The sequence below is a fragment of the Lepisosteus platostomus genome, chromosome 2 (assembly GCF_059453375.1).
Source record: "Lepisosteus platostomus isolate fLepPlt1 chromosome 2, fLepPlt1.hap1, whole genome shotgun sequence".
Lineage (NCBI taxonomy): Eukaryota > Metazoa > Chordata > Actinopteri > Semionotiformes > Lepisosteidae > Lepisosteus > Lepisosteus platostomus.
In genome coordinates this window covers 77939215-77966335 of record NC_142612.1, presented here as the reverse complement: position 1 = coordinate 77966335, position 27121 = coordinate 77939215, and the positions used below count along the sequence as shown (strand labels likewise).

The 27121-nt window shown below is 39.9% G+C and overlaps 1 protein-coding gene across 22 annotated transcripts in view; it reads left to right on the top strand.

Moving 5' to 3' along the window:
• The window catches only part of mbnl1 (muscleblind-like splicing regulator 1), an 88153-nt gene extending 62430 nt beyond the window's left edge, over positions 1 to 25723 (top strand). For 10 of the 22 annotated variants that reach the window (XM_088620123.1, XM_088620241.1, XM_088620097.1 and 7 more), the window contains 10 exons: positions 5273 to 5443; positions 8565 to 8771; positions 12647 to 12901; positions 13633 to 13686; positions 14602 to 14755; positions 17601 to 17636; positions 18379 to 18470; positions 19159 to 19203; positions 19977 to 20051; positions 22278 to 25723. In XM_088620123.1, the coding sequence (XP_088476249.1) occupies positions 5273 to 5443; positions 8565 to 8771; positions 12647 to 12901; positions 13633 to 13686; positions 14602 to 14755; positions 17601 to 17636; positions 18379 to 18470; positions 19159 to 19203; positions 19977 to 20033 (1071 nt within the window). In that variant the 3' untranslated portion in view covers positions 20034 to 20051; positions 22278 to 25723. The remainder of the gene's footprint in view (positions 1 to 5272; positions 5444 to 8564; positions 8772 to 12646; positions 12902 to 13632; positions 13687 to 14601; positions 14756 to 17600; positions 17637 to 18378; positions 18471 to 19158; positions 19204 to 19976; positions 20052 to 22277) is intronic. The other 12 variants (XM_088620221.1, XM_088620131.1, XM_088620141.1 and 9 more) reach the window with 12 other exon arrangements.
• The last annotated feature ends 1398 nt before the right edge of the window (positions 25724 to 27121 follow it).

Sequence of the window (27121 nt, the reverse complement as noted above, 5' to 3'; positions counted from 1 at the left end):
ATTTTCCTTGATTTATATTCTATGGTCTTACATTTATAACCTCACACTTTGTTTGCCTTTTTGTTTCACTTCCACAAATTGTCTAAAAGCACCACATTACCCTGTACTTTGAAGACTTCAAACAGGGATTGTAGAGCATTTGTCTTAGTAAGAACAAGGCCTTGCAGAAAAGGTTTGGCCCAGGTACAGTATAAGTATAGGTGTAGGTATTGGTGTAAGAGAAGGCATTGATATAGGTATCTGCAATGTAATAAAAGCACAGGCATTGGTACAGACACTTGTACAGGGATGAGAATAGGTTTAGCTATTAGTATAAGTATAAACAGATGTATGAACATAGGCAACCTGAGAAACTCAGCTGCCAGATGAAAGGCAGCAACTTTCTTGCCTCCTCTACCCAGCCATGTAAAGGCAGTTGGGACAGCTTAAAGAATTCAGTTTGCGAGAAGATAAACTCATTGACAGTCATTCTGAGGAATTAAAAACAACAACAACATAATGATCAAATAAAAACCTGTATGCATGACTATAGCAGTTTATCTGAAAGTACAGATAATGGGCCTTTTACACGTGACTTTTTGCAATTGTACAATAGTTCAGCTGGATTTAGACCTGTTAGTTTTGTTTAAAGAAAGATCGATAACAAACATGCGAAACTGGGGCAAAAATGGGGCATGTAAATTCATATTTCTGATTGCCATTCTTGGCATTAACTTGCCTTATTCAGCGCCAAAACTTTCTTAATGCGTTACTGCTTTAGAGAAGCGTTTTATTACCAGTTGATTATATTACAGCTGGTGTAGGTTTGCGGTTTCACATTTCCCCATTTGAGTCCTGCATTATAAATAGGATATGATTAGGGAATAACCAAGGGCCTCATAATTCACGTTCTTTTACATATCTTTTTATAGAATGATTTCTGAGACCTGTGATTGAAATCAATATAGCAATATAATTTTCCTGGTTCGTCACATAATTTTGAAATAAAATCCAGTCAATTTGCATTTGTGTCCCCTCAAAATCAATGTTATAGTGCACATTTACTGCCACGTGTCGAACATAATTTTTCTCTTTGCATTTCAAAGGATGTACAGTATTGATTGATTGGTTGATTGGATGGTTGGTTGATTGATTTGACAGGTTAATTATCAATCCTTGTTGCCTAGGCCATTCTAGAAACAACTTCAAAATCTGGCGTTGTATAGAAACAAAAAATAAATATGGAAGAGCTGCTTTTTTGTGGCTTTTATTTTCATGCCTTTTTTCTTGTATTTTGTTTTTTTTTTATGATTTCCCACTACAAAAATGTGTTTCTCATCCAAGAACTTTGCTCAGCTCCTGTGAGGCCAGCATTTGGCCAGGGAGCCAGGAGAAAAGGTCCAAAGGCCAGTGAAATATGAGGAAAATAGCTCTTCTGTTGTCTCAAAGCCCAGCTCAGAACTCTGGATTTTCAAAGCTGAAAAGTGGTGCTTATGCTTCTAGTGTTATTCAGTGATATCATTTACTTCAGTAGAGAAAAAGCACCACAACAAAACAAACAACATTTTATATTGATTTCTAACTTTTGTATTGTTTTCTAAGGAGTTGATATACATATATAAACAAAGCAGTTTGCCTTTTGTCTTTCTAGTACCCTCTCTCTTCCCATTTGAAATTTCATTTAAACATGCTCGTAGTGTGAGCCTGTAGTTGATGCTGCACAAGTATGCACCTCATGCTTCATTTCTAGTAAAGTTACATCAGTAAACACTCCAGCTCTCTTCAATTGCAGCAGAACTGCAGTGCAATTAATAATCATAATAGGTCTTTTCTTTTCTGTCTGAGGCTGCGTATATTCACAATGACAAACAAGAGACTGTTTTAATTGCACCTGACTAGATAATATCATGTTAAGTCAGCAATAATAACAGGGAGGATGCCTTCCTTTTGCAGAAAACAGTGGGTCCATTGAAAAACAAATGAATATGCAAATATCATAGTCAGTTACAGCTTGGGTTGACCTAACATTTCCCTGGCACCTCTACACATATTCATTAACCGGGTATAAAACACCCTGGAGCCATGTGCTATAAACTCTTGGCTTGGCAACCTGCTATTTTTCTCCTTCTGTCTTCCAGTGATGTGAGACATTTTTTCATTACAGTCCATTATACTCGCCATCGACATGTCATATCTGAAATGTTGTGAAGGATTCTGACCACCTTTCACCTCTTGTTTTCACTCAGACTCTTAAGCTTGCTGTAAAGACCAGATATTCTTGAATTGATGGCTCCCTTCTAAGCCATAAAAAACTTAACCCCCTTTCAGCTTATGATTCTGACAGTTTGTCTTGATAACGTTGCTGCTCTCTGTTACATATCACTGCCTGTAGGCATTAGTTATGATGTCCCGGGAGTTCTGATGTAGAGAGATTCATTCTTACAATTTGCATTTCCTTGCAGCATGAACTTCCTCACAGGTCTGCTAATGGCTGATTTTTCTGAGGGGTTATTGATTTGGACGCTGTGAAAGTGGTGCACTGCACAACATTTCAGGAGTTGAGGAATTAGGATCGTGACCTTGCTTTTAAGAAAGAGACTGGGTTTGTTTTGTGGTGGGACACAGTTTTGTGTTTTGCATTCTCTGAAGAGTAAATGCCGGGTTTCATCATCCCATTCCACACAGCAAATAATCTTGTCAGGTAGGGCTTCAAATACATGTACAGTGATGGGTGGACTTCTGAGGTCATCAGCTCAATTAGCAACTTAATACCAAACAAGCTGGATAGAAGGTGAAACGTCTCCTTGGCTGAAACCTTTCTCTTGCTCCTCTGGGTCGTTTAACCGGACTCATGGAACTGTCTCTCTGAGTTTCAGTAGGAAGCCTGGAGCTTTTGTGTCCTTCTTTCTTGTTTGCTTTTGGAAAAGTAATTCTGTACAATGAACAGATACAAATTTGTTTTTCCATACGTATATGTGTTGGAGCCCTGGTAGCTCAGATGGCAAGGGCGTCTAGCTCCTACTGGAAGGTTCTGGGTTCAATCCCAGGTAGGGGCATGTGACAGAGCTTGCTCTGATTCCTTCCAGAGGGCTCCCAGGTCCATTCCAAGTGAGTACCAGGGGTTTAATCCTTCTGGGGGTAACAGGCCAGATTCTGACCACATCACCTCCACCTCCAGTCTCAGGTGGTCAAAGAAGAATGGTGGCCCTTGCCCCCCATTACCCCATAGGTGCTTATGGCATGAAAAGAGGACCTACCTACCCATATGTATGTGTATTTCTATATGCATATAGAAATTCATATTTATATACTGTATGTATTTTCCTTTTGAACATATAAGATACGTTTGGAAGTCAACCCCTATTTCATTTCAAGTCCAGGTAGTGATAGAATTTGAGGTCAGTCGCTAGGATAAGTCAAGAGCCTGTCTTTGTGGAACTGTGAGTTGTGCAAGAATTATTGGAACAGTTGTCGTCTTTACTTTTGCCGTACTCTGTTCCTTGCAAATGGACTGAGATCACTTGGTGTCTCTGTGTGGCTTTCACTCGTGAGATCGTTGAGGATCGAAGTGGGGCTCTTGCCAGTTCGTGAAAACAAATGCCAGTTTTCCTTCTTGCATCCTTCAGTGCATTTCATTTTTTTTCCAGGATATAATTGCATTTCTTATTTCTGTGCATCATGTCCTACTACGGTTTAGTCTGTATCCTGTACTGTGCAAAAACAGTTAGATCCATTCTTGGTGTGTCGGTGAGGGGGTTCTCCAGACAATTTTTGGTACAAGTGAAGTCATATGCAACTGACCTGTTTCATTATTTTCCTCTTCGCGATTTGTGGATGCAGAATTTTCTGTTCCCTAGGAGCACTAAGAATGTATTCACATGATGAAAGCTGCAGGTCATCGAATGATTAATCTAGTAGGCTGTTGGACTTAAAAGCTGGAAAAGGGGGCAACTGCTGTTTATGATCTACTGCATTAGCCAGGGCTGAGAATAGATTTTTGTAATTGAACGAAAGAATTAAATGAACATTTCTGCTGGCATGTCATCTGTTTTACTGATGTAAACAACAGACAATGTAAATGTATTTGAAAAAGGGTCTTAAATCGAAACTACTAACTGTATCACATCAGAGATTTATAAAAGAGACTCACAGTCTTGCCTTCTATAGCTAAGTGCAGGGAATATTGACCTTCAGGGAAATAAACATGGCTGTCAAACAATCATCATCTGCTGAGAGGTGCGATTCTGAGATTATAGCTTGACAACAAGCTGCGTTAAGCTTTTAGTCCCGATTAATTAACTAATTTCCATTCCTACAGCTCCTACCAGTCAGCCGTAGTTGGCCAGTGTAGAGGTTCAGTCAACAGCCATGGGGCAGCTGAAAATAGAACGCCTTTGCAATTAGTGCTGATCAATAAAGCTGTAGAGAAAAGGGTGGAACAGGGACAGTTGTTTTGCTCAAAACAAGGTCTTTAGCTTTTGTGGTTAAAAAACATGCAGCCAATACATCTACAGTATTCCAAAGCACTGTACTTTAATTACAGAATGCATAGCAAAACAAATATCACAGTAAAGTACTATAATTACTAACACAAATCATCACGAGTGCATCACCTTTGAATGCTATGCATTCTGATAGTATATTGGAGTTAATGTACTTCTGCAAATTTCTATAGCTGAACTACAGGTTTTATTTTCTGTGGAATAGACCACAGCTTTGTGCAGCTAAATGTGATTATACTGTCTCCTTACTGGGGGTGGGCATACACACCCTCAGGCTCAGTCTGCTAAATATTCATGGATGAGAATATCTTTCTCCCCCTGCGTGATTGAAATATGTATAGAGGTGTGAAAAAATAACAATTTTCACGTCAGATGCAAATTGCATTGTACAAGCTGGAGCAATCCTTGCTTTTATAGAATCAGACACATTTAAATGACCTCTCTGCTTCTCTGATTCTTGTAAGGTAACCTTATAAATCAGGAGGTGAGAAGGTGAGGAATCTGAGCTGCTCTTCTGTTTGCTGGAGAAAACGTTGACTGAAACTGTGCAGGTTGCCTTTAATATGAAAGAGCCTAATAAGCCATATCTGTTATGCAGCTGCTAATTTATTTCACATACTGTCCCTCACAAGCCAGCGAAGGGACAGCATCTGGTGCCAGTAAAGAAAGCTATCGATGCCTTCGAGAACTCTCTCTGCACGTCTGAAATGAAAGCAATTTGAAGCTGTTTGCAGATTTGTATTGGTTCCTTTGTTCTTCTCTTCACTTATTTGTTTTCCTTGTCTCCTCAGGGCCGCTGCTCACGAGAAAACTGCAAATATCTGCACCCTCCTCCTCACTTAAAAACACAGCTGGAGATAAATGGACGCAATAACCTGATCCAGCAGAAAAACATGGCCATGCTAGCCCAGCAGATGCAGCTGGCCAACGCCATGATGCCTGGTACACAGCTACAACCTATGGTAAGCGAGCCTTTCAGATGCTGATCAGACAAAACTGGTGACCCAGACGCAGACTCTAAATGTTGTCCAGGGACTTTTTTTCTTTTCTTTGTGGGGGGGGGGGTAGGGGGGGCAGGCTAGCGTGGACACCTGATCGGATGGGTCAGATGTCCGACAGATGCTGGCGTTTCACTGGAGCACAGTGAGGAGTTGTAACAGTGAGGAATTGTGACCGGGCTGTTCTAACATTTGACCAAACGTCTGAGGGGCTGATATGAAGTTTCAAAAACAAACTCCCTCTCTTTTTAATTTCTCAGATTAACAAATCTGCCGAGCTTCAGCTGCTAAGCTTGGCTAACATTCCTTAATAAAGTCGAGCTGAAAAGGATCCCATTTGGCCATTTTTGAGGTGCTGACTCTTAAAATATGTCAGATATTCCTGCAGTAATTAATAATGCAGGTTGTAAAAGTGTTTATGATTTTTACATCAAGAGAATTATGGGGGCACAAAGATTGACTTTTAAATGTTTAACATTTTCCTACATTGTTCAAATGTAGCATAAAAGATACAAAATTGGGCTCTTTTCATGCTATATTTATATGACAATATATTCAAAGTCTGAAGAGGCTGAGGAAATGTTCAGGATTGTACTAATATGTGGAGTAAGGTCCATTCCTTTAATAGGAAGAGAAAACAATTGAGATCTTATTGATGAAAGTAAAGTAGAATTAAATCAAATAATTTGTTCCAGCATTGCAGTAACATATGAACATATGGAATAGCGTGTTACCCCATGAAGATCTAGAACTTCCATCTTTCGCATGGAAAAGCAATTAATGTGTGCTTATTTGTTTTGACAGATCAACTACTGTCATATTTAGGTTACTTGCATTCCGTAGTGCTTTCTGTATGCATTTTCCAAATTGGATAAATATTAGCAAAATCCTAGACTGTTGATGTTGTTTCAGATACATGTAGTTTATCTAAACGATGATTTTAAAGGTATGGTCGTATCATGAGAGTTAGAGAATTATAAACTCTTAGATCTTCAGCTGTTAAACACAGGATACAGATCAATACAGGACCTGTAGATGAGTAGTGGTCCTGAGACAGAGCGTTGGTTGTATGCCTGTGCTGTTTTGAAGCTGCCCTGTGTGCCAGCCCATTGCAGGCTGTGTGCTGTAAGATGATCCGGGTGTCTGGGACAGCTCTGGGACGAATCCCAGCCTGGCTCATTGGCTCGGTGTCTGGAGGCTGGGAGAGAGCTAGTGGGTGCAGTGTCAGAGCTTGGGTCCTCTCAGGACTCTGGGACAGAGATGGGAAGTAGTTGCACTGATAATCACCGAGGGTTTCAGCCAAAGAAAAGTGATGCTTTCTCATGTGTACTCCCACAGATGTAGGGCTCTGTTATCTATAGCTCTGCAGCATTTTCTTTTTCTGTCCAAAGACTTTTCCCAGTTCCTCCATTTATCAGACATAAGAAATTATTTGCTCATAAAAGCCTTTAATAGTTGCACATGTGATTAAATATGATTTGTATTCATTTTGGACAATGTTCTGCATGTGGTGATAAATGTTTTATTAATGTAAGCCAGAGGCTTATATATATTTTAATTAATATAAATATTAATACAGTGTGTTAGAAGGTATATATCACTCTCTCTGCTGAGGGAGCGTATCTCCTCTCTGTCTGAACCTTCTGTCCATCCTCTGCTTTTGAACTGGTGTGTAGTCCTGCAGGACACAGCATTCATTTTCTCTGCATTACATCTCCAGGTGAAATTCAGGGTAGGGTCCAAGTGTCAGGGCTTGCTCCTCTAAATAAAAACCTGAGCAAGCCTTCTTTCATACCTGTAAAAGAAGCTTTTGCTTATGCTTTACAAGGCCGGGTAAGATTAACTGCAGCACAAAGCAATTTAAATGGAAAGCTAAGCAAAAAAAAAATATGTTTAGCAGATTTCAAACATAGGTTAGATTTCTCCTTGATGCATGTAAAGATTTTCTTCTCATTGTGCCAAAAAAGACAGCATTCTTTTACCGTCTCACTCTCCTGCTCTATTTCTCTTTAGGGGGAGGGAGAAGGTAATGTTTCCGCAGGAGCAGTCAAGCTTCTTATCTTGTCTGAGACAGAATAAGTGAAAGCTAAATGTTTGAAGGAGATGTACTTTAGAGGGAGTAACGAAAGCTCTGAAAAGTGATATGTAATGGATCTTAAAATTACGTTCAAGCCCTATACTAAATCACAAGGAGAGTGGAATGAAGAATAGCAGAGAAGAAAGAAAAGCATTTTTTTTAGTGTGGGAGCTTATTTTAATTTCATGCATGATTTATCATTGAAGATGATCTAATTAGTTCACATTAATATCTGAGGCTCCTAGATACTTGAAATTAAAAAGACAAAGTTAATTGTAATCCCATCACTAGAGGTTAAAATTGGCACTATCCTAAAAAGCCACAAGCTACCCAGTGCATTATCCCTCTTGCAATGTATTATCCTGCATCTGTCTTAACTGGAATGCCTGTGGAAATGTTTAAATATTAGTCTTTTCAGAGCTGCTTTTCAAAAGCAGAACTTTTTTTCAAAAAATATTTTTGTCCTGCTGGTAGACTTCTCAATTTCAGAACGATCACCGACCTTCGATTAAATGTTGACGCGTGTTTTAAAAATCAAGAAGCCAGAAGAGGCTGCTGACAGCATGCAGCATGCGCTGTAAAAAAATCAAAGCACCTACAAGTTATCCTTTGCTTTTCTGGCATTAGAGACTTGATGAGGTCAAGGACAAGGTGATACGGTCTTATTTTAACCAGTGACTGGAATAATATTGCTGCCCTTCGTAATGTTTTATTCCCAGTTACAAAGCTCATAGAACAGAGCCTGTTGCTTGGTACAGGTCACTAACAGTTGGGTGCTGACCCCATGCTTTCTCCAGCTTGTTGGTTCTCAAGGTTTGCTTCACCTGCTGATAGCCAAGCTTTTCTCATAGCACAGAAAGTGGAAGTGGAAGAAGTGGTCGTCCTTGAAGCACTTTCTTTGCAGCTGGGGGGCGGGGGGACCTGTGGTGTGGGAAAGTGCGGGTTAAGTATTCGGCCTAAATCGCGCTCCTCCTGCTCAGTGGCGCCCCCTGCTGTCTTGTCTTGCAGCCAATGTTCTCTGTCACGCCAAGCCTAGCCACCAACGCTACAGCAGCTGCAGCCTTCAACCCCTACCTGGGGCCCGTGTCTCCCGGCCTGGTCCCTGCGGAGATTCTGCCCAGCGCCCCGGTCCTGGTCACGGGCAACCATGGCGTCCCTGTGCCTTCTGCGGCCGCCGCCGCTGCGCAGAAGCTCATGAGGACCGACAGGCTGGAGGTAAGGCGGCTGCATCGCGGTGACTTTCTCCCCCTCCCCCTCCTCCTCCTCCTCGTCCGCAGGTCTGGGGTGACCTGGGTCGATCTCAATCCCAACGCCCCGGCCGCTTCGATTCTCGGGGCGCTCGGTGTCTCGGACGAGGGGGCGCAGCTAATTGCAAGCTCCTCCTCTGCACTGCAGCTTCAGTCTCGGGGGAGGCGCTCTGCTTCACGGCCGCCCGGCTGTGTTCGTGGCCTCCCTCCGGGTAGTTGCACGCGGCTCTGCTGCGCCCCTGCCTGGTTTCGGTCACGGTCGCTCAGGGCCCAGAGCAAACACGGCGCCCCTCCCTGCCACTTTTCCGAAGGCTTCTGCTTCGTGCGTGTGAGACGGCAGCGAGCTCAGAGCGGGGCTCCGCCCTGGCCCGGGTTTCAAGGGGGCTGACTTCACTTCCACGACTCTATGGTATGCCTGTTACACATGGAGGAGGAGGAGGAGGAAAGGAGGCACAAACAGCAGAAATGACCTGAAAGTGCAGCAGTGCTGATCCGTTCACATGCAATCAAACATCCTGTTGTGTTTTTGGAATGTGCTGTGAAGTAAGAGTGCGTCTTGACAGTTGCACTTCCCATAATCTTGAACTTGAAGCCTTCCTACGGATGAGTTCGACAGAAAGTTCAGCTTGGATTATTTATTGAATTTCTAGTAGCATCTTCAGTGATTAAATTAATGACTCATCTTCAGCGCACGTGAATAGATAAAGGTGTATGTGGTCAGGAGTGTGCTGTGGAGATGCTGGTAAACAGATCTGTTGCACATTTCTGTAAATGAAGACATAAATAAGACAGCATAACGTTGCCGTAAGTATATATTATATGTACGTGTACAAACATACAAAATATGTACAAAAATATATGATGTAGAATGTGCAAACCCTGCTACTTTTTAAAGGCTTCTGCTCTGTGTTTCTGCTACACAGAAATCTGTTGACTTGATCAAAAATGTTCGAGGGTGCTGTTCTGGTCATCTGCTTCAAGGCATCACAGTACATTAGAAAGTCAGTTATTTCCATTCTGAATAAGTACATGTATCGTTGGCAACTGCACAATTGAGAAATCGTTAAAAAATAAGATGTACAGTGGTCTGCATCTTTAACCAATTAAGGTAGTAGACACCGGCTCAGTATTTGAGAAAGCATGTAGTACTTGTGAATCTATCATCAGAAGCTAAACGGGAAGAAAATCAATAGAAAACTAACTTATTATCGAAGGCACAGGACTTGGCTGGCATTAGGTCTCTTACAGCATCGTTGATACTGTGCTGGAAATAGCAGTTTTACTCTAAGTAAGCTGTCTATTCACCCCTGCAAAACAGACTTCAAAACGGTCTAGAAAAGCAGTCGGCAGTAGGTTTTGCTAGCACTTGTGGGTGGCTTTCTTTTTTCACTTGCAGAATCTGTCATCCTGTTCATTCCTAAAATGAGAAAACTGGTGCAGTTGATCCACATTAGAAGTTCTAAATGACCATTCTAAATCAACATCCTGTCGAGTAGGTCAAAGTCAATGCAAGACTTTGTTTGCAGAACTAAAATTAAGCCTTGGTTCCCTTTTGAAATAGATTTTCAAATGCAGAACTGAATATGCAGTGAATTTACTACTTTTCTTAGTTTTGTTTTGCGTTTTGGAGTCACAAATGTGACTCATTCATTAAGTTTGAACTTAATGTGTAAGGCTTGAAAAATGTATTCCATATCGCTCCTGTTCGTATGCACTTAAAGGCACAATAAGGGAAATATAAGGCACAATTTTTAATTTGTAAAAATATTACCTTTTCTACAAATTCCACCCCTTTTCATTTTTCATTCCTTTATTTTTATGCTTGTCTCAAATGCATGAAAATTCATAAAATAATTTCTATTTGAACATTTCTCACTGCCTGTCACTGAGGCCGCCCTGCAGCAGAGGATCTCAGATTTATTAATACATTACAGGGCTCAGTTTCAGATTTTTTTAAAGGAATAAATATTGTATTTCGTTCAAAGGTTTATTGACTACAGTATTTGGTCTTCCTACAGAAGCAGTCAAATATTACACAGTGCCAAGACCTCCTTTGAACAACAGAAAAGGAGTGCCCTCTAGTGGTCACTAGGAAGTAAAACCTATTTAAATTCAGTGGTACACTGAGGGAATAAAGTCATAAAAAAGTCAAGATACCAGCAATTTATACCACACTATGTACAAATAGCTATATACATAATTATATATAACATTTTATCTTCCTGCAATACAGCTAACTTCTAATGACGCTGAATCGGCATCTGTAATCATCTTCCTACATCATGTCTTTAAATAGTGCTTTATGTTATGACAAAGCACTTATGCCATGTCATTGCCACTTTCATGTGTATTTGCGTTTATACTAATGCACAGCAGAAACGCGACACTCAGATCTAATGTATTTAATCGAATATGGTAAGTGTAGATAGCACACAAACTCTGAAAATGGGAACAGAAATACAGCTTAAAGAAACGTGATAAGTTTTCACTAGGAAGCTTGACACACTGTCAAATTGATATCATGTTAGTCCGAGGTGACTCACCCCTGGGCATTAACAAGGACAGTGTTGCATTACAGTCCAGTTCAGCGCTGGACGGACAGACAGACTCTTTCTAGTCAGCTGCAGTCAGCTGGGGAGGTTTAGCCAGCTGTAATTGGCTCCTGTTGATATCGGCCATGGCGTGATGTCGACATTATTGTCTTGAGGTTTACAAGTTTTAACCCTAGCATGGTCCAGTCTCGCATTGTCCTAGTGGAAAACCGCAACTTCAGGACTGGCTACAGGAAGACTTTGTTAATGTGCCGCAGAGTAGTAAGGTTGACCCAAACTGCACAAAAGGTATAGTTGTGTCCAGGACAGTTTCCCTTAAATCATCATACTTTTTTTCTGAAGCCCATTCATGGAGTTTATGGAGGACAGGATTCATATACTAATGCAGAGCGGTTTTAGCATCAGAAATGTGCCCAATGGGCTATTGGTATAAAACATAAATTGTTGCATTTTATTAGTTTATCAGAGTATCTTCTCGGTTAATCATACGGCTAAACAGGTCGAGCAATTCAAGGATGATGAGTGCTAATTATCTCATTAAATTACCTTTATTCCATTTCTTCTAATATCATTTCTTCTCACCTTCTAATCTCTTCTTACAAAATGAATAGGAAGAAAAGTAACTTCATCAGCAGTAGAATGAGGCTCCATATTGAGCAGCAGCCCCACGTAAAATAAGATTTTACATTGAGGCATCTGCCGAGGGGTGCGGATACATTTGGTATAATGCCGTGCTAGGGCTTTAAGACTGCATTGGAGTGTCATAACACGTGCTGGAATGAAAACAGTGGCTGTCAGAGGTTCTTGTCAGATTTTGTCTCCATTAGGAAATGTGCTATGGATGTGTGAGTTCTCATTCATAGATGAGGAACAAGTAAAAATTCATTCCACACTGAGAAATAAAGGAGAAGCACCGCGTTTCGGCAGACGAGTCTTCTTCTGTGTGCTTCTCCTTTCTCCCTTTCAGTCTGGAGTTGACAGGTGCTTGTGCCTTTGCAGCCAGCGCACACTGGCACAGCTGCCCGCTCGAACCTCTCACTCCCGGATGATGTGAATGTGTACGTGTGAGAGCAGTGGCTGACCGCCGTGGTCCTGTGTGAAGTTTTATCTGCGTTCCCAGTCGTGCTGCAGGGGGGGAGTTCCTTCTTCTCCTCGAGCCGTAGTTGGGCTGGGAGGCCGCCGCAAGCCGAGCGACGGCGCCGCTGTATCCCTGCTGCCTCAGGACACACGAGGACACGTCGGTTTTCTTGCCCGCTCACCCCGGGGGGGGGGGGGGGTTTCCCTTTTGCAGGTGTGCCGGGAGTACCAGCGCGGAAATTGCACAAGAGGGGAAAACGACTGCCGCTTCGCTCACCCCTCCGACAGCGCCATGATCGACACCAATGACAACACGGTCACGGTGTGCATGGACTACATCAAGGGCCGCTGCTCCCGGGAGAAGTGCAAGTACTTCCACCCGCCGGCGCACCTGCAGGCCAAGATCAAGGCCGCCCAGCACCAGGTCAACCAGGCCGCTGCGGCCCAGGCCGCCACCGCCGCTGCCATGGTAGGTGCCAGCGCCCCTGCGGCCTCCCCTTGCAGGCGCCCCTCTCGTCTTTCTCTGAGCCTCCCAGTGCAGCTCTGCCGGGACGACCTCGTCCTTAAGGAACGGCGAGCAGAAACGGCACGGGGCGTAGAGCTCTGCGAGGTGGCCCTACTTTTACCGTAGAGATTCTTTAGGGTTTCGCATCGCCAGGCAGCGCCTGCCGCATGATTGCGTTACGAGATTAGGACGGCATTCCTCTTTGCGTTTGAACCAGTGCCTCCCTTCTCCCTGTGCTCAGCTCTTTGTAATGTTATAAGTCTCCTTCACACAGCCGCCTAACTTGATCCGTAGGTAGAAGGTCATGTTAGCACTGTTTTGTGATATGTGTAGCTCCAGCTAGCTGAAGAACTGAGTCCGTGTTTTGTTGCTTAAACCCGATAACCCTACAATTGTTGAGCAAAAACCAAAGAAAAAAGCAGCACAGGCAAAATCTGTTTCATTAGAATTACCTTGTTTGTAATTAACTACAGGTCTTTAGTCTTACAATAACAACAGTAGTGCCTTTATTGTGCATGCTTAGTCTTGTTATTCGTTGTATATTGCATTCCGATGATTTGTTTTTTATTTGTTTTTTTCTCACCTACCCAAAATGCACTGCTGCCCCCATGATGCACCTCTGCTTGCTGTTTATGTTAATGCGCTTGAACCCCATTGGCCCATTGCCATCATGTGCTCGCTGCCTGCTAATTAAGACTCAGTCGGCTGTCAAATCACTGAAGCGACCCCTCGAGGCAACCTTTGACCTGGTACTATGACCTTTCACCTTTTAGCTTGGCATGTAGCTTTATTGTAGATACAAGTTTTGACTAAAACATTGTTCAATTAATTACTATTGTTATTTTTTGTTGCAAATATTTCATTCATGGTGATAAATTGATTGTGGCATTTTCAGAGTAAATTAAATTTTTGGGATTTTTGTAATTTCATATTAAAATATCAATTTAATAATTGAACAGATTTTTTTTTGTAAATTTAACCACAATCAGTTCATCACCTGTAGACTTTTCTAACTAAATATGGAGAGGGTTCTTTAAACTGTATTTGTAGTATCTGTATCTGTGTGGTTGGCATGGCTCTAGTTAAAAAGGATTTAAATGTTTAGTATTTAAATATCTTGCATGTATTGTTTCCAGTTTTGCATGTCTAATTTGGGGGTTAAAAGTCTGGGGTTTAATGTGTTATATTCCTGTTGGATCTTTATAAATCACTTGCTAGTGTAAGAATTAACTTGGCTTTCACTGTTGATTCTCATGGAGCTAGCAGTGCAGCTTTCTGTTTTAATATCATTTTTGTTACCATAGGGCTGTTGCTTTGTATTATTTAAACATGAAGATGCTTTTTAACATACAGCTCCAATTTTTGTATTAATTTCTGTTAGAGAAATGCTTGCTTTGTTCAGCGTTATTATTATTATTATTATTATTATTATTATTATTATTATTATTATTATTATTGTTGTTATTGTTGTTGTTGTTGTTTTAGTTAGTAGAGATGTCTTGCTTTTTTAAGTAGTTCAGTCTGCTGCTTGCTTGCTGGTTGCTAGAGAAGGTGATGGGAGACTGTTTTTGTCCTCTACTGATAACTGTTTATTTTCTTTCTTTTTATTTTCATTCTGCTCCTTTTTCCCCTCCTTTCTTTCTGTTGCACATCCTCGTTTGCAGGGAATACCGCCCGGTGTGCTCCCTCCATTACCAAAGAGACCCGCTCTTGAAAAAACCAATGGTGCCGCCACTGTCTTTAATACTGGTGTTTTCCAATACCAACAGGCTCTTGCTAACATGCAGTTTCAGCAACAAACCGCATTTATCCCATCAGGTAGGAGCGTCTGCTTACTGTGAGACTCCGTAGACAAGCGAGGGCAGATGATTTCATATAGCACTTACAGATTAACACTTGTTTGTCTTTATTCGATAACCCCCTTACATACAGTTTCGGGTGTTCATTGACATGAACTTACAGGAATACCATTTTCCTCCTTACTTTTTACAACAGCAGAGAATCGGGAGAACAGTCATGAACTTTCGTATGAGATCTCTTTTCTTTGCGGGATAGTTATTGGGTGCTCAGAGTCTCATTCATTGTTAAATCTGGATTCCTAATGGTTAAAAATCAAATCCAAGATTACTGTTTTCTAGTGGAATTTGAGATGGCCTGTTCTCCTTTCTTTGGGCTCCTTTGCTTATAGCTTTCTTCACTGAAATGGTTTGATTAAGCATGATTGCTGCTGGTCCCTTTTAAAAGCACAACCAAGGTTAACTGTTGTCCTTGACATCAGTTTGTAAAGCTTTCTGTGATATCGAGGTTAGTTTTGATCAAACCTCCCTGACAGTTTATTGGATATTGTAAAGGACATTCTAAAAATAAAATGATATTGATTGCAGGGAACATTATACAGTTTGCTCAGGGCATTGTGGGATTGTAGATTCACTGCAATGTATAACTTAAAATTAAACAAGCAGCCTTGCTGTGTTTTATTTAGTCTTGCCCGTTTTTGTAGCTTTTGTTCAGAAATCATGAATTGTTGTTTTATAATATCTTATTTACAACGAGAATGCATCTCAGACAACATCTCAGTTGTTTTAAAAATAAAAGTATGAAAGTGATGTATCGGCACCAGTTTAGTGTGGCCACACAGTTTTAAGTGATTACAGATGATGGTAAAAATTTCATATATTTAACTGTTGCTACATTTATCCCTTGGTAACCATAACTATTTGATATGATCTGGTCAAAAGACCACATATTTCAATCATAACCAGGCTTTTCACAGTTACCGCACCTAACTAAATAAGTAAAATGGAGCTGTTATTCCAATCTGTTATTTTATTACTGCAACAAAACGGGATTTTGAGCAACCAGAACACACACTCTGATCAATTCTCCAAATTTAGATTCCCCTAGGGCAGTATGGAGGCATGACAGTGAGCACCGGCCGACAGATCTGTCTGTGTGGAGCTTGCATGTTGTGCTCTAAACTTGCCTGTTTTTTTTTTTTCTGGGTGCTCTTAGTGGCAGGTTTGACAGTGATAGCTTTACTTGGTGATTCTGAATTGAGCTGTTAACCACGGCCGAGGGGCGGACTGGTGTCCCATTCAGTTGGAGAGCACTCATTAGTTACTCATTAGTTAGTTACCTTGCGCTCCTGAGATAGCCTGTAGATTGTCGTGATCCTTCCCAGTACAGACACTCTGAATAGAATGGGACCGGATAGATTCCTCCTTTAGTTTGTTTGATGGCTTTTCAGATCGGGTGGGTCCTTCAGCAATCATTGTCAGTTATTTTTTTAATTTTGCGCCCTCTTCTGAAATGTCACTGCAGCTTTAAGATTCATGTGCTTCACATTCCTCTGCAGTTTTGTATGTGCTAACAGATCCTGTACTGAGATCTGAGTATCCACCTGGACTATCCTGGCTGAATGCACAGCATGCTTAAAGAGTCTTTTTTTTCCCCTCGTGTAAGGATGGTATTAACAGTGATCAATGACCATTTTCCCATCATGTGTCTGATAATAATTTTTACGGCGACAATTACAGTAGTCATTAGACAGAAATAATTTTTCATAATATTTAAAGGTGTTCCTTTTTTAAGTCTTTGATACTTTTCATTATTATTTAATTTTACTTAGATTTTTCTATGTTTAAGGTCAGTAGTAGCTTGAAAACCTTAAACTTATGTAGGCGTTTTACTAGTTCGGTGTAATTATAGATTGAGAGTTGTGCTAATTATAGAAAACTTTGTATTCCATAAAGGAATCAGCTAATGTTCTAATACATTAATACTGTTAGAAAGGTCAAAGTGATCTTTTTTACCTACTGAATAATCCAGAAGATAGGCTTTGAAAAACAATTAATTCACCCAGCTATTGTCTGCAAGATAGTTTTGCTTAGGTTGGACTTTAAGAAAGCTGACAGTTTAGATGTTGGGTGCAGTCATTTTAAAACTGTTTAATGGGGTAACCTCTAAGGTTAGCCAGGTGAATAGTACCTGAAATGAGTTGTTTCACATGTGTCACTTCAGGTACAGACTGGTACAAACATTTGGGTTATTTCTATTTTATAAGATGAATGCAACAAAAGTATCAGTCCATAGATATTTCTAATTTTTCAATGAAAAGGAAATTAGAATCCAAGGTGGATGCCAGAGTTCTTGAAAGGCCACCTCAGGCTCCTGACATGAATCTGATTGGTGGGATTAGCCAGAGTCAGAGAGAAATGTGTAGCCAACTAGTTTATCTGGGTTTACAAGACATCGGCTGTACACTTCCTGCATGAAAGCTGCAATAATCAATTCAAAACATAAAGCAAAAAACAAACTGTTGTCTGACATAGTGAAAATATTACAGTACGTATTACACTTTACATCAGTCATAAGTAAAACCCAAAACAATTTTGAAACAGCCCAAATGTTTGAGCAGAATTATGTGTCTGAATGTTTACCAGCACTTGGCAAGATTAACACCATGTTGTTCCTTGAAACAAGCACTCTTGAGTAGCTGATGACTATGTGAATTGATTGTGCTTTTAATATTTATGCAGCTGTTCCCATAACAACATTTTCTTTCTTGTTCAAATATTTATTTTTCTAATTACACTTGTGATGGGTTGTTTTGATTCTTTTCCCCTTTCCAATCCACCTTCCTGTTGCAATGCATGATGGGCAGGCTCGATTTTGTGCATGACACCTGCAACAAGTGTTGGTAGGTGCCAGCTTTCTTTCCTAATTCCGTAAGTGTTTCCAAGTGCTCACACTCCAACAAAGTCCACGGGTGCCCTCATCTCTACCACGGTGCGCTGTGCCACCTTTTTCCACTAACACCTCTCCATTTGATACAAAAGTTGAAATCCAAGTAATGCTTCACATTTTTTTTAAAAAGCAAGCGGTCATGTCATCCTGCAGTTGTTAAATCCTGTCTCTGTGATCATGGCCTGTGTATTTTGGTGGGTTGTGAGTCTCAGATGAAAGGTCCGTTTATGACTACGTAGTGTGATTGTTTTTTTTTTCCTGAATAACATTTTTAGCACAATTAAAAGATTTTGGATATTAAATTCCTAGCAGAAAATAATTTGTATGTTAGTATTGTACATGACTTTCTATGTATATATGGTGGATGTTATGATGTGTTATTTTAGTAGAAAAAACTGTTGACTGCTAATTATTAAATGCATGTATGCAGAATTAAGTATTTTTTTGCAGACAAACTAAAAATGACATTTTTAAAAAATATATATTTTTGTTCCGTTTACTGCACATCTTGGAATGATTTCCCTGCTTTGCATTATAATTGCATGTCTCCTGCTGATAATAATAACTTAATATTCACATGGCTTATTGCTGGTATAACTCTACCATGCCTTAATACTCTCTACCACACGTTTGCGTCGTTACCCATATTGCTACACTCTTCTGTCTGTTTGCTTATGTGATTCTCCCTCCGAAAGTTCCCATGATGCACGGTGCTACGCCCGCCACTGTGTCCGCAGCAACAACATCTGCCACAAGTGTTCCCTTCGCAACAGCCACAGCCGGCCAGGTTAGCTCATCTACAGCTTCCTCTCTCCATACAGAGCGACTCCCAAGAGCAGTTTTAATACTGGGGAAAGAGAATCCCTCTTGTTGGCCTACACTGACACCGTACGCTCAATTAAACCCCATCGCTGTTTTGCACCATGAGAATCATTGCACTTTTTGAGAATCATTGTCCTCGGACACTCTGCCAGGCGTTGGAGCTGAGCAACATCTGTGACACAGAAAACTAAGGAAGGGAGACCAAGAGTCCTTTTTCTCGTTACGGCTACAGTACTGGGGAGGGGATGTGAGGGGGTAAACTCACCAGGCTGGCCCTTACACCTTAGTGAAGGTGTTTAAAAAGGACAATACACTTATCTGTTGATCCTTTTTTTTCACACTGCCTATCTTTCTGTATGCCATTTAGCTTATGTTTCGTGCCATAGCTGTTGGTCAGTGCCACGGATTTAGTGGGTCCAGGAGTCACGAGCTTCCATAGTATATCGATTAAATGAAAACTTTTCGACTATTCAGGCAGTGCATTCACTGAAGAATTCATGACAGAAGTTCAGTATTTTGTATGTAGTTTCATTCACACTCACCCAGCCTAGAAAATGATTAACCTTACTGTAGAGCTTACTGTCTTTATTTTAATGTTCATTTGAATGTAGTACATAATTTTAATGTGCAATTTTTGTCCTTTCTCATTTGAGGAATCTCCCTTATCAAAGTTGACTACCTACGAATACATGCATTTGGTATGTATGAGGTAGTTTTTGCTTAAGATCTGTATGTGCAATGTATGCAGTTTGTGCAGTATTTGCACGCCTGGACTCCAGCTTCAAATTGACATACTTTGGCATACTGTAACTACCTCGTCATACTAAACATTTGCTTTTTACAGCTGAAATATTTGTGCAAATATATGCCAAAGTATGAAAGTGGATTAAGCCATTGCACCTGCTAAGATTCCCTAGACATGATATAAGAGATCCGTTGTAGTCAACATTTAGAAGTGTGATGGCCAGGAGTTCATTTGATTGGATGAGTCAAGAGCCCAAATTGTTTTTGCTAGATTGTTTTTTCACATTATCGCCACATATCAACGGCAAATCACATAATATGATCAATTCCTAATTGACTTTTTGAGGTTTTCAGTAAATTTGCATCTATTTTCATAATTCATCAAAACCAGATCCAATCTCTCTGTGGAGGTCAACAAGAAGGAAAGTGGGGTCTGCATGGGGGAACTATAACCCTCTCTTCCTCTTACCCTCCTGTCAGCTTTTAACACTGTTTAGATTTGGTCAACAGCACTAAAATAACGTATGGCTCCTATTTAAAATTCTGTGTTTACAAGTAGGATTACAGTCACGTGCCAATCAGTATGTAAATTCATTTTTCTTTTCCAAGTACTGTGCAATGGGGAATGTTTCAATTGTGAATGAGTTCTATTAATGTTTGAAGTGCAGCTTTAAACTTTGAGAGTTTGTAGTTCTTAGAAGTTATTTTTTAATTTTTTTATTTTTAGATTCCAATAATATCTGCAGATCATCTGACTAGCCACAAGTACGTTACTCAGATGTAGGAAGCTCTACACAGAACAGTAAGTTCTCTTTTTCATTTCCCTTTTTAAAACCTTGTGCTCTATTTCCTCATTTTACTTTTTGATAGGAGTACTTCCAGACGTCTTCAGATCATTACACAAAGGGCGGTTGTGCTTCATAAAGACAAGACGATGGCACAGAAACACTAATTAACAGCTTTTCAGAAGATCTCGAGAGCTTGCTTAACTTGCTCATTACAAATGCGTGGAATATAAAATCATGTATAGACAAGTTACTTTGCCCAAGCTGCTACTGGCAATTCAGAAAATATTTTTAAATAATTGAGCATTACATTTTAATACATTGAATTTTATTTTTCCTTTGTCAAGAAATCCTACGTGAATGACATTTTAAAGCAGCATTCCTCATTCCTGGGCATTCTAGGGTTTTGTCACGAGTGTAGTCCCCCCCCCCCTTAAGGGCGCTCCGGCTCTTTCACTTCGGACCTGATTTTGTGCACCTGCCCCCTGTTCCAGCCTCCTTCCAGCCCACCTTAAAAGCCAGACGCTGACGTTGGTTTCTGCATCATGCGAGCCCGGGACCTGGATGCGCCTGGCTCCGTTATGCTTTTTGTTTCTGTTCCCATTCCCGTTCCCGTTTCCCCTGCCGGTCCCGACCCGGCTCTGGTTTTTAATCGTCAGTCCCGGATGGATCGCCTGGCTTTAGACTTTTGCCCTGTCTTTGGATTCCGCTTTTGACTCATCCCCGGATTGTTTCCCTCGGCCTCACCTCCCCCGACCACCAGCACTCCGTGGACAGGCCCCCCTGTTTTCATCCCCGTATCCTGCATGACTTTTTCCCCGTGTTTTCTTCACTTTTCCCTGGATTGTGTCGTCTGCATAGGGTCTGGAAAGAAGGCTTTCGTTACAGGTTTCTTTTAATCTTAGTGACTGAATTGAATCAGTTATTGATGTAATTGGTCATAATTGGTGGTTGACACTTTACACTCTTCAGGGCTAGGAGGGAGGATTTCTGGTCTACATTATGTTTAATACCTACAGCTTGTAGTCTGAAGCTTCATAGTGACATACTGTGGAGCACAGTAGTTACCTCATCATTGCTTTGGACAGCAAAAACATTTGTCCATATTAGTGCCCAAATCTAAAAGTGATATAAGCCTTTGGGAAGCTCAGATTTGGCAGACATGATGGAATGAGCACAGGTGTGGTAGTGAGATGGGCTGAAATAGAGTTGATGAGATGGATTAAGTTTTTTTTTTCTGAAGTTGTGTTGCTCACACATGGTGGGTTATCAGAATAATACCCCAGAAATAACAACATCCTGTTGGCCTTTGAGCTGCCATTTATATTCCTTGGTATGTCGTAGTAAGTGTATTTCTAAACAAACCTGAATGTGTGTAAATGTGGTACTCGTCTGGGTTTATACCATATACAGTAAGATGTGTCAGACATGCTCAAGTGAGAACCCACCATTCGGCTCTAATAATGTCTCAAATGGTTCTTTTCTTTCAAGAAAAATTTGTCTGCCTCACCCATCTATGTCAGACACCGATATATTTGGTACAGTTTCAACTGTATTTCCAGTGTATTCTACCAATATTTATGGTTCCTCTATTCACTCCTATTATATTTACAATCATTTAGAGCTGTGAAAACATAATGCTGATAATCTGAGGTGATTTCAGTGCCCTTTACTGCCTTTATTCATCAACTGTGGTTATTCTGTTGCAAACTAAAAGTGCTGTTCACGTTTTTCTTTTGCTTCTCTTTTGTATTTCCTTACACTAGAGGGCAGTATAGCTCCAGAGCTGTTGATACAGTGCAATATTGTATTTCTAGGAAATATATATATATATTTGATATTTTAATAGAGATTAAATGGCAGTGATGTGAAGAGTCCTCTTCTTACTTCACCGCAAAATTATTTGCTTTTAGAACAATTAATGGACTGACAGACTACCACATTACTTTTGCACCAGGATGACTGACCTTTCAGAAACTTATAATATATATATATATTCAAACACCACTACATTCAAAATGAAGTTGTTTATGCTGTATGTTATGTCGCTATAGGCTAAAGAGTGTATCTAACTAATAAAAAACACAGATCAAGATGACAGCATGACAGTGCCGTTTTCAGTGCTGTTTGCTGCCCCGTGGCTGAGTTTAGGAGACTTTAGAAGGCAGTGCTTTAGTCATCTCTGTGTCTGTTATTTCCAGCTGGGTGTTTTAAGTCCTGTTTCTGTTCTTGTTGTTTTTCAGATCATACACAAAACGAAATGTGTGCTGGTGTACCATTCAGGACAAATGATCATCTGTTGTGTAAATAACATCGACCAACACAGCTTCCTTCAGTGGGAAATCATTGATGTAATGCATGCTAACAACAGTGAGCGAAGGGCAGAAGAAATGAATATATATACCGCACACTTGACACCTATAGTCTATCTTCAACTAATTGTAGAGCGGAGTTGAACTGTGTTACTGTCCGGCATACAGTACTGTCTGCCTTTTCTAAGCAGTATTGATGCATACATTTCTATATATGCACAAAGGAATTCAACACCACACATTCTGAATGAAAAGGTTGACAGTAGTGTACTTAATCCTGTCGAAAATGTATTGGTACTTCTGTAGACCAAGAAATACTTTTTGTTTCATTTTTAATTATTATGTATTTCGTTTCATGGTTTACAAAAAAAGAAAACAAAAGTGCACCTTGTATTTAAACAAAAATGCCAATTATAGATGAGTCAATTGTGCATGCACAGTGTTCTTTGTGTAGGGGTTCAATTTTTTTTAACGTAATAGATTGTAACAGGAGGTTTAGGAGGTATATGACAGATGAATGTGCTGAGCAAAAGCCACAACTGTGTATATTTTAAAGCACATCCTGGCTTTAATTACCATGTTGTAGGATACACATTAAGTGCCATACACTGTACATCCAAACTAGAGTATTATCCCTGCAGTGTTATTTGTTTTTACCTTATCCACATTTTATGATTTTTTTTTAAATATATATTTTTTGGCTAGTGCTGTTTACTGATGGCACAGTTACTGGTTTAGTGACTGAAACATTTCAGAAGTGGTATCTTCTGCTGGTGACATGTTGAGGACAGCTCAAACTAGGTTACAGTCAAACCTAACGTACAACACATTGAATGGAAACATAGTAAAACACGCAGTGTACTTTTTCCCTCTAGCATGAGGATGCCATTTCTGAGATGGAGCACAAAAGGGCCTTGCAGGTTTCTTAGCTCTGATTTCTTTAGATACAGCAGTCAACAGACTATAAATGCTTTACAGAGAAGACTTTTGCATTGAACTGAATGTTGCATTCAAGTCACTGTCAATGAGATGGAGACTCTAAATGGAAAGAGAAGAAACACTGTCAGAAGATGCATGATAAACCAAATCATTGAGTACAATGGACATGTTTAAAGTAGTTACAGGGAGGGATATGTGTTTGGGTGAATTTTATATGTGATTTTATTTTTATTATTATTATTATTATTATTATTTTTTAAGAGTAACTGCATATAGCCTTAGACAGCCTTTAAGAAAAAAAATACAAAAAAAGTTTTATTAGTTGGGTTATTTTTTTATTTTTGTTTTTGTTAATGGGTTCATCCAAAGGTATTCCTTTTTTTAAGGTTGTTTTTGCAGCTTGTGATGATCAGTGGAGCTCTGTTCAGCGAAGACCTGGGTCGCTGAAGGGGGGGCCAAGTTCCGAGAGTTTAGCACTGAATCGGAAGAAGTGAGAGTTCTGTTCTAGAATTTTCCGTACTTCCAAGTGTTTTGCAGGTTTTTAAAAAGAAGAGTGATGTGTTTCAAAAGTACAGGGATGATGTGTTGATTTTTCCTGATTGTACTGTACATCTATTAAAGCCTTAGATTACATTGTGGGTGTGAACCCGTTAAGATGTAATTTCAATCACAATGTAGGTAGTAAACTCAACATTTTTAGCATAGTTCTTACATCTAGAGTTTTACTTATTTTATTTCTCATTGCATTTATATATTTTCTTGTTTGTTTCTTACATTTTATTAGGTTGTTTTCATTTTATATTACTTAAAGGTTGGATACTGTTTTAATATTTAGTTCATAGATTTTTTTTGTCTTATTAGATTTTACTGATAACTTTTGTAGAATATGGAATATTAAAAATAGTTTTTCTTCATACCATACTCATAGTTTGAATTTACATGTAGTGTCAAATTAAGTATTCGTATTGTAAACTAAATGATTTTTATTTTTTAGTGAAATGTAAGAATGTCAGTCATTTCCTTCTCTGGTCTGTTTGCATTCTTTGAACAAAGATATTTTATATGGATATCTTACAATGAGGTAATCATTGCTAAGAAATAAAATAACTTGTTGCTGTGGCAACAAACATGGCTGACAGTTGAGTAATATTTTGATGATTTATTTTGTTTGTAACTAGTCACTGTTATATAGAATAAATCTAGTTCCTAGATGTTAGAGTAAAAGTTATTTTCTACTGTATCCATTTCAAATAGTAAAATATTGTTTAAATATTTTTAAATCCCTGGATGTCAGGCCTTGTTAAAAAAAAAGCTGCATAATCAATAAATCGAGGGGCTTTGTGAATAACTAAAAAAAAAAGTTTACGTATAGAAAAATGTAATCACTGAGCGAGCAAACTCTGAAACGTTGATTATGCTGCATTTGAAAGTGTTGGAGCCTAAGGGAAGAAGGTTGACTTTTTGCACTTCTGTATATAGTCAAAAAAGAAAGAAACATGTATAATAATAAGATCTTATTTTGAATAAAAAATGTCTATAATTAACAAGGAATTTTGTTAGATTATTAAAAAATAGAGGCTGAACAAAGTTGCTTGCAGGAAGTGGCTTGGAGTTCCACTCCTTACCTCCTTCAGAAAAGGCAAAATGTTGCTTCTGCTTTTTTGCCAGCAGCTTGTAGTTTGCCAACTGGAAGGATAATGACACACCCTCGAGACGCTGAGACCGAAAAACACTGCTCTGAGCCCTCCCTAAGATCACCTTCGAGAGCAGATCGTACCTACCACTGGGGTAGAACTATAAACCAATGTATTGTCTTTACATCAGTCAAACAGATTGCATGTTCAAGAAGAAGAGTGTGGAATAACAGCAAGGTTTATTTTAAATCTACAGTATAATATTATAAAATACTAAGAAAAAAATCAGTGGTTCATTGTTCAGGAATCTTAAATACTTTCTCACAAATTCAGAAATACAGTAAGAAAGACACGTGTGTAGCTGCAGTGGTCACACAAATTTGTTTTCTGTTGTAAACTGTACTTTTAGCAGATGAAACAAAGGTAACAGAAATCCAACTAGTCAAACTGATCTCTTCCCTAACCACCTGCATCTATAAAACCTATTCGTAAAAGAGCCAAAGTTCTGGTTTCGATTAAACTAGTGAAGTCAATCCACTGGTTTTATCTGAGAGTATTACAATTTGGTGATGCTTGATAATGTATTTCAAACATTTCTTCATCTGCTGAAAGGACAGATCCTTGGATTTTTCCTAATGTGTAATCAAAGACTTACATTATTGCTTGTAGTTGCTTAAATAATGTACTCTGTCCTCCGCTGCGATTTGTTTTATGCTAATTTTATTATTCCTGCTATATTTGATTCTTGCTGTTATGAAAAAAAACAATAAAAAATACATAAAATAAAGAGGATTTGCTCTAAAATTGAGTTTGCTTTTCTAGTATTCTCAACACCCAGCATGCCCTTAAAATGGATTACAATACAGTTTATGGCCACAAGATGTCGCCATCTCCCTGTTGTTATAGTTGCTGCGCATAAAACAATATAAAGTTGAGATAAAATAACTTAGCCATATACAATTTCTTGCATAAGGAATTCGTCTTTTCACATACCCCAACTTGCTCTCCATGAGACACAGACAGGGAGAGACATTTTGGGGTCAGAGCACAGGGTCAGCTATTGTATAGCCCCCCTGGGTTGGGGTTAAGGGCCTTGCTCAGGGGCCCAATGGAGTAGGATTCCCTTGCCGGCCACAGGATTTGAACCAGTAACCTTCCAGCCACAGGCACAGATCCTAAGCCACAGTGCCACCACTCCACCCTGCTTTGTAATAATGGTTTCCAGTTACTGGACATTTAGTTACTGATATCTTCTGTACTATTGTGAGTGGCAAATACCACCTTGTAAGTACCAGATGTGGATCCTGGATTGGCAATTTCAAATCCTATGTTAAAAATAACTCATACAGGGCTCCCAAACGGAGGTTGAATGCCGTGTTCGGACATCACAAGATTATACCTGGGTCGTGTCACTAGCCCAATGTGAAAAGAACCTCCTAAACAGAGGTGCACGATTAGCATTAAAGCAGAAATGAGGAGAACAAGCTAGTCTGCTCATCGCTGCTAGTCGTTATACGAACCAGAGTCATGCAGAATCTATTATGGCATGCACCGTGTGTCCATTGATGTGATTAATAATAATTCCTTACACTTATATAGCACTTTTCTGGACACTTGACTCCACCACCACCAGTGTGTAGCCCCACCTGCATGATGCCACACTCCAGCTCTCAGTGGGGAGGAGATGAGAGTGATGAAGCCAGTTCAGAGATGGGGATTATGAGGAGAACATGATGGGTAAAGACCAATGTGAAATTTGGCCAGGACATCAGGGTAACACCCCTACTCTTTTCGAGAAAGGCACTGGGATTTTTAGTTACCACAGAGGGTCTTTTAACTTTCCAGGAGGTATTTGCCTCGGAATGTTCTTTTTCATAATAATAACTTTTATTTAGAAACTGCCTTTCCAAACCCAAGGCTGCTGCTGTACACCTTGAATTGACAAAAAAGAAAAAAGACAAAAAAGTACAATAAAAGTAAATGAAGAAAAAAAAAAACGTTTTTTTTTTCAGATGTAGGGCAATCAGATGTAGACCCTGGTAAAAAGGTCAGCTTTAAGTGTAGATGTGAAGTGAGTTACAGAAGCTGTATCAGCGTCGAGCGTCAAGTCTGACGAAGGTCATTCCACAGCCCTGGAGCAGTGACGGAGAAGGCTCGGTCACCACAAGTCCAAAACGTAGTCTCTGGCACAGCGAGTAGAGG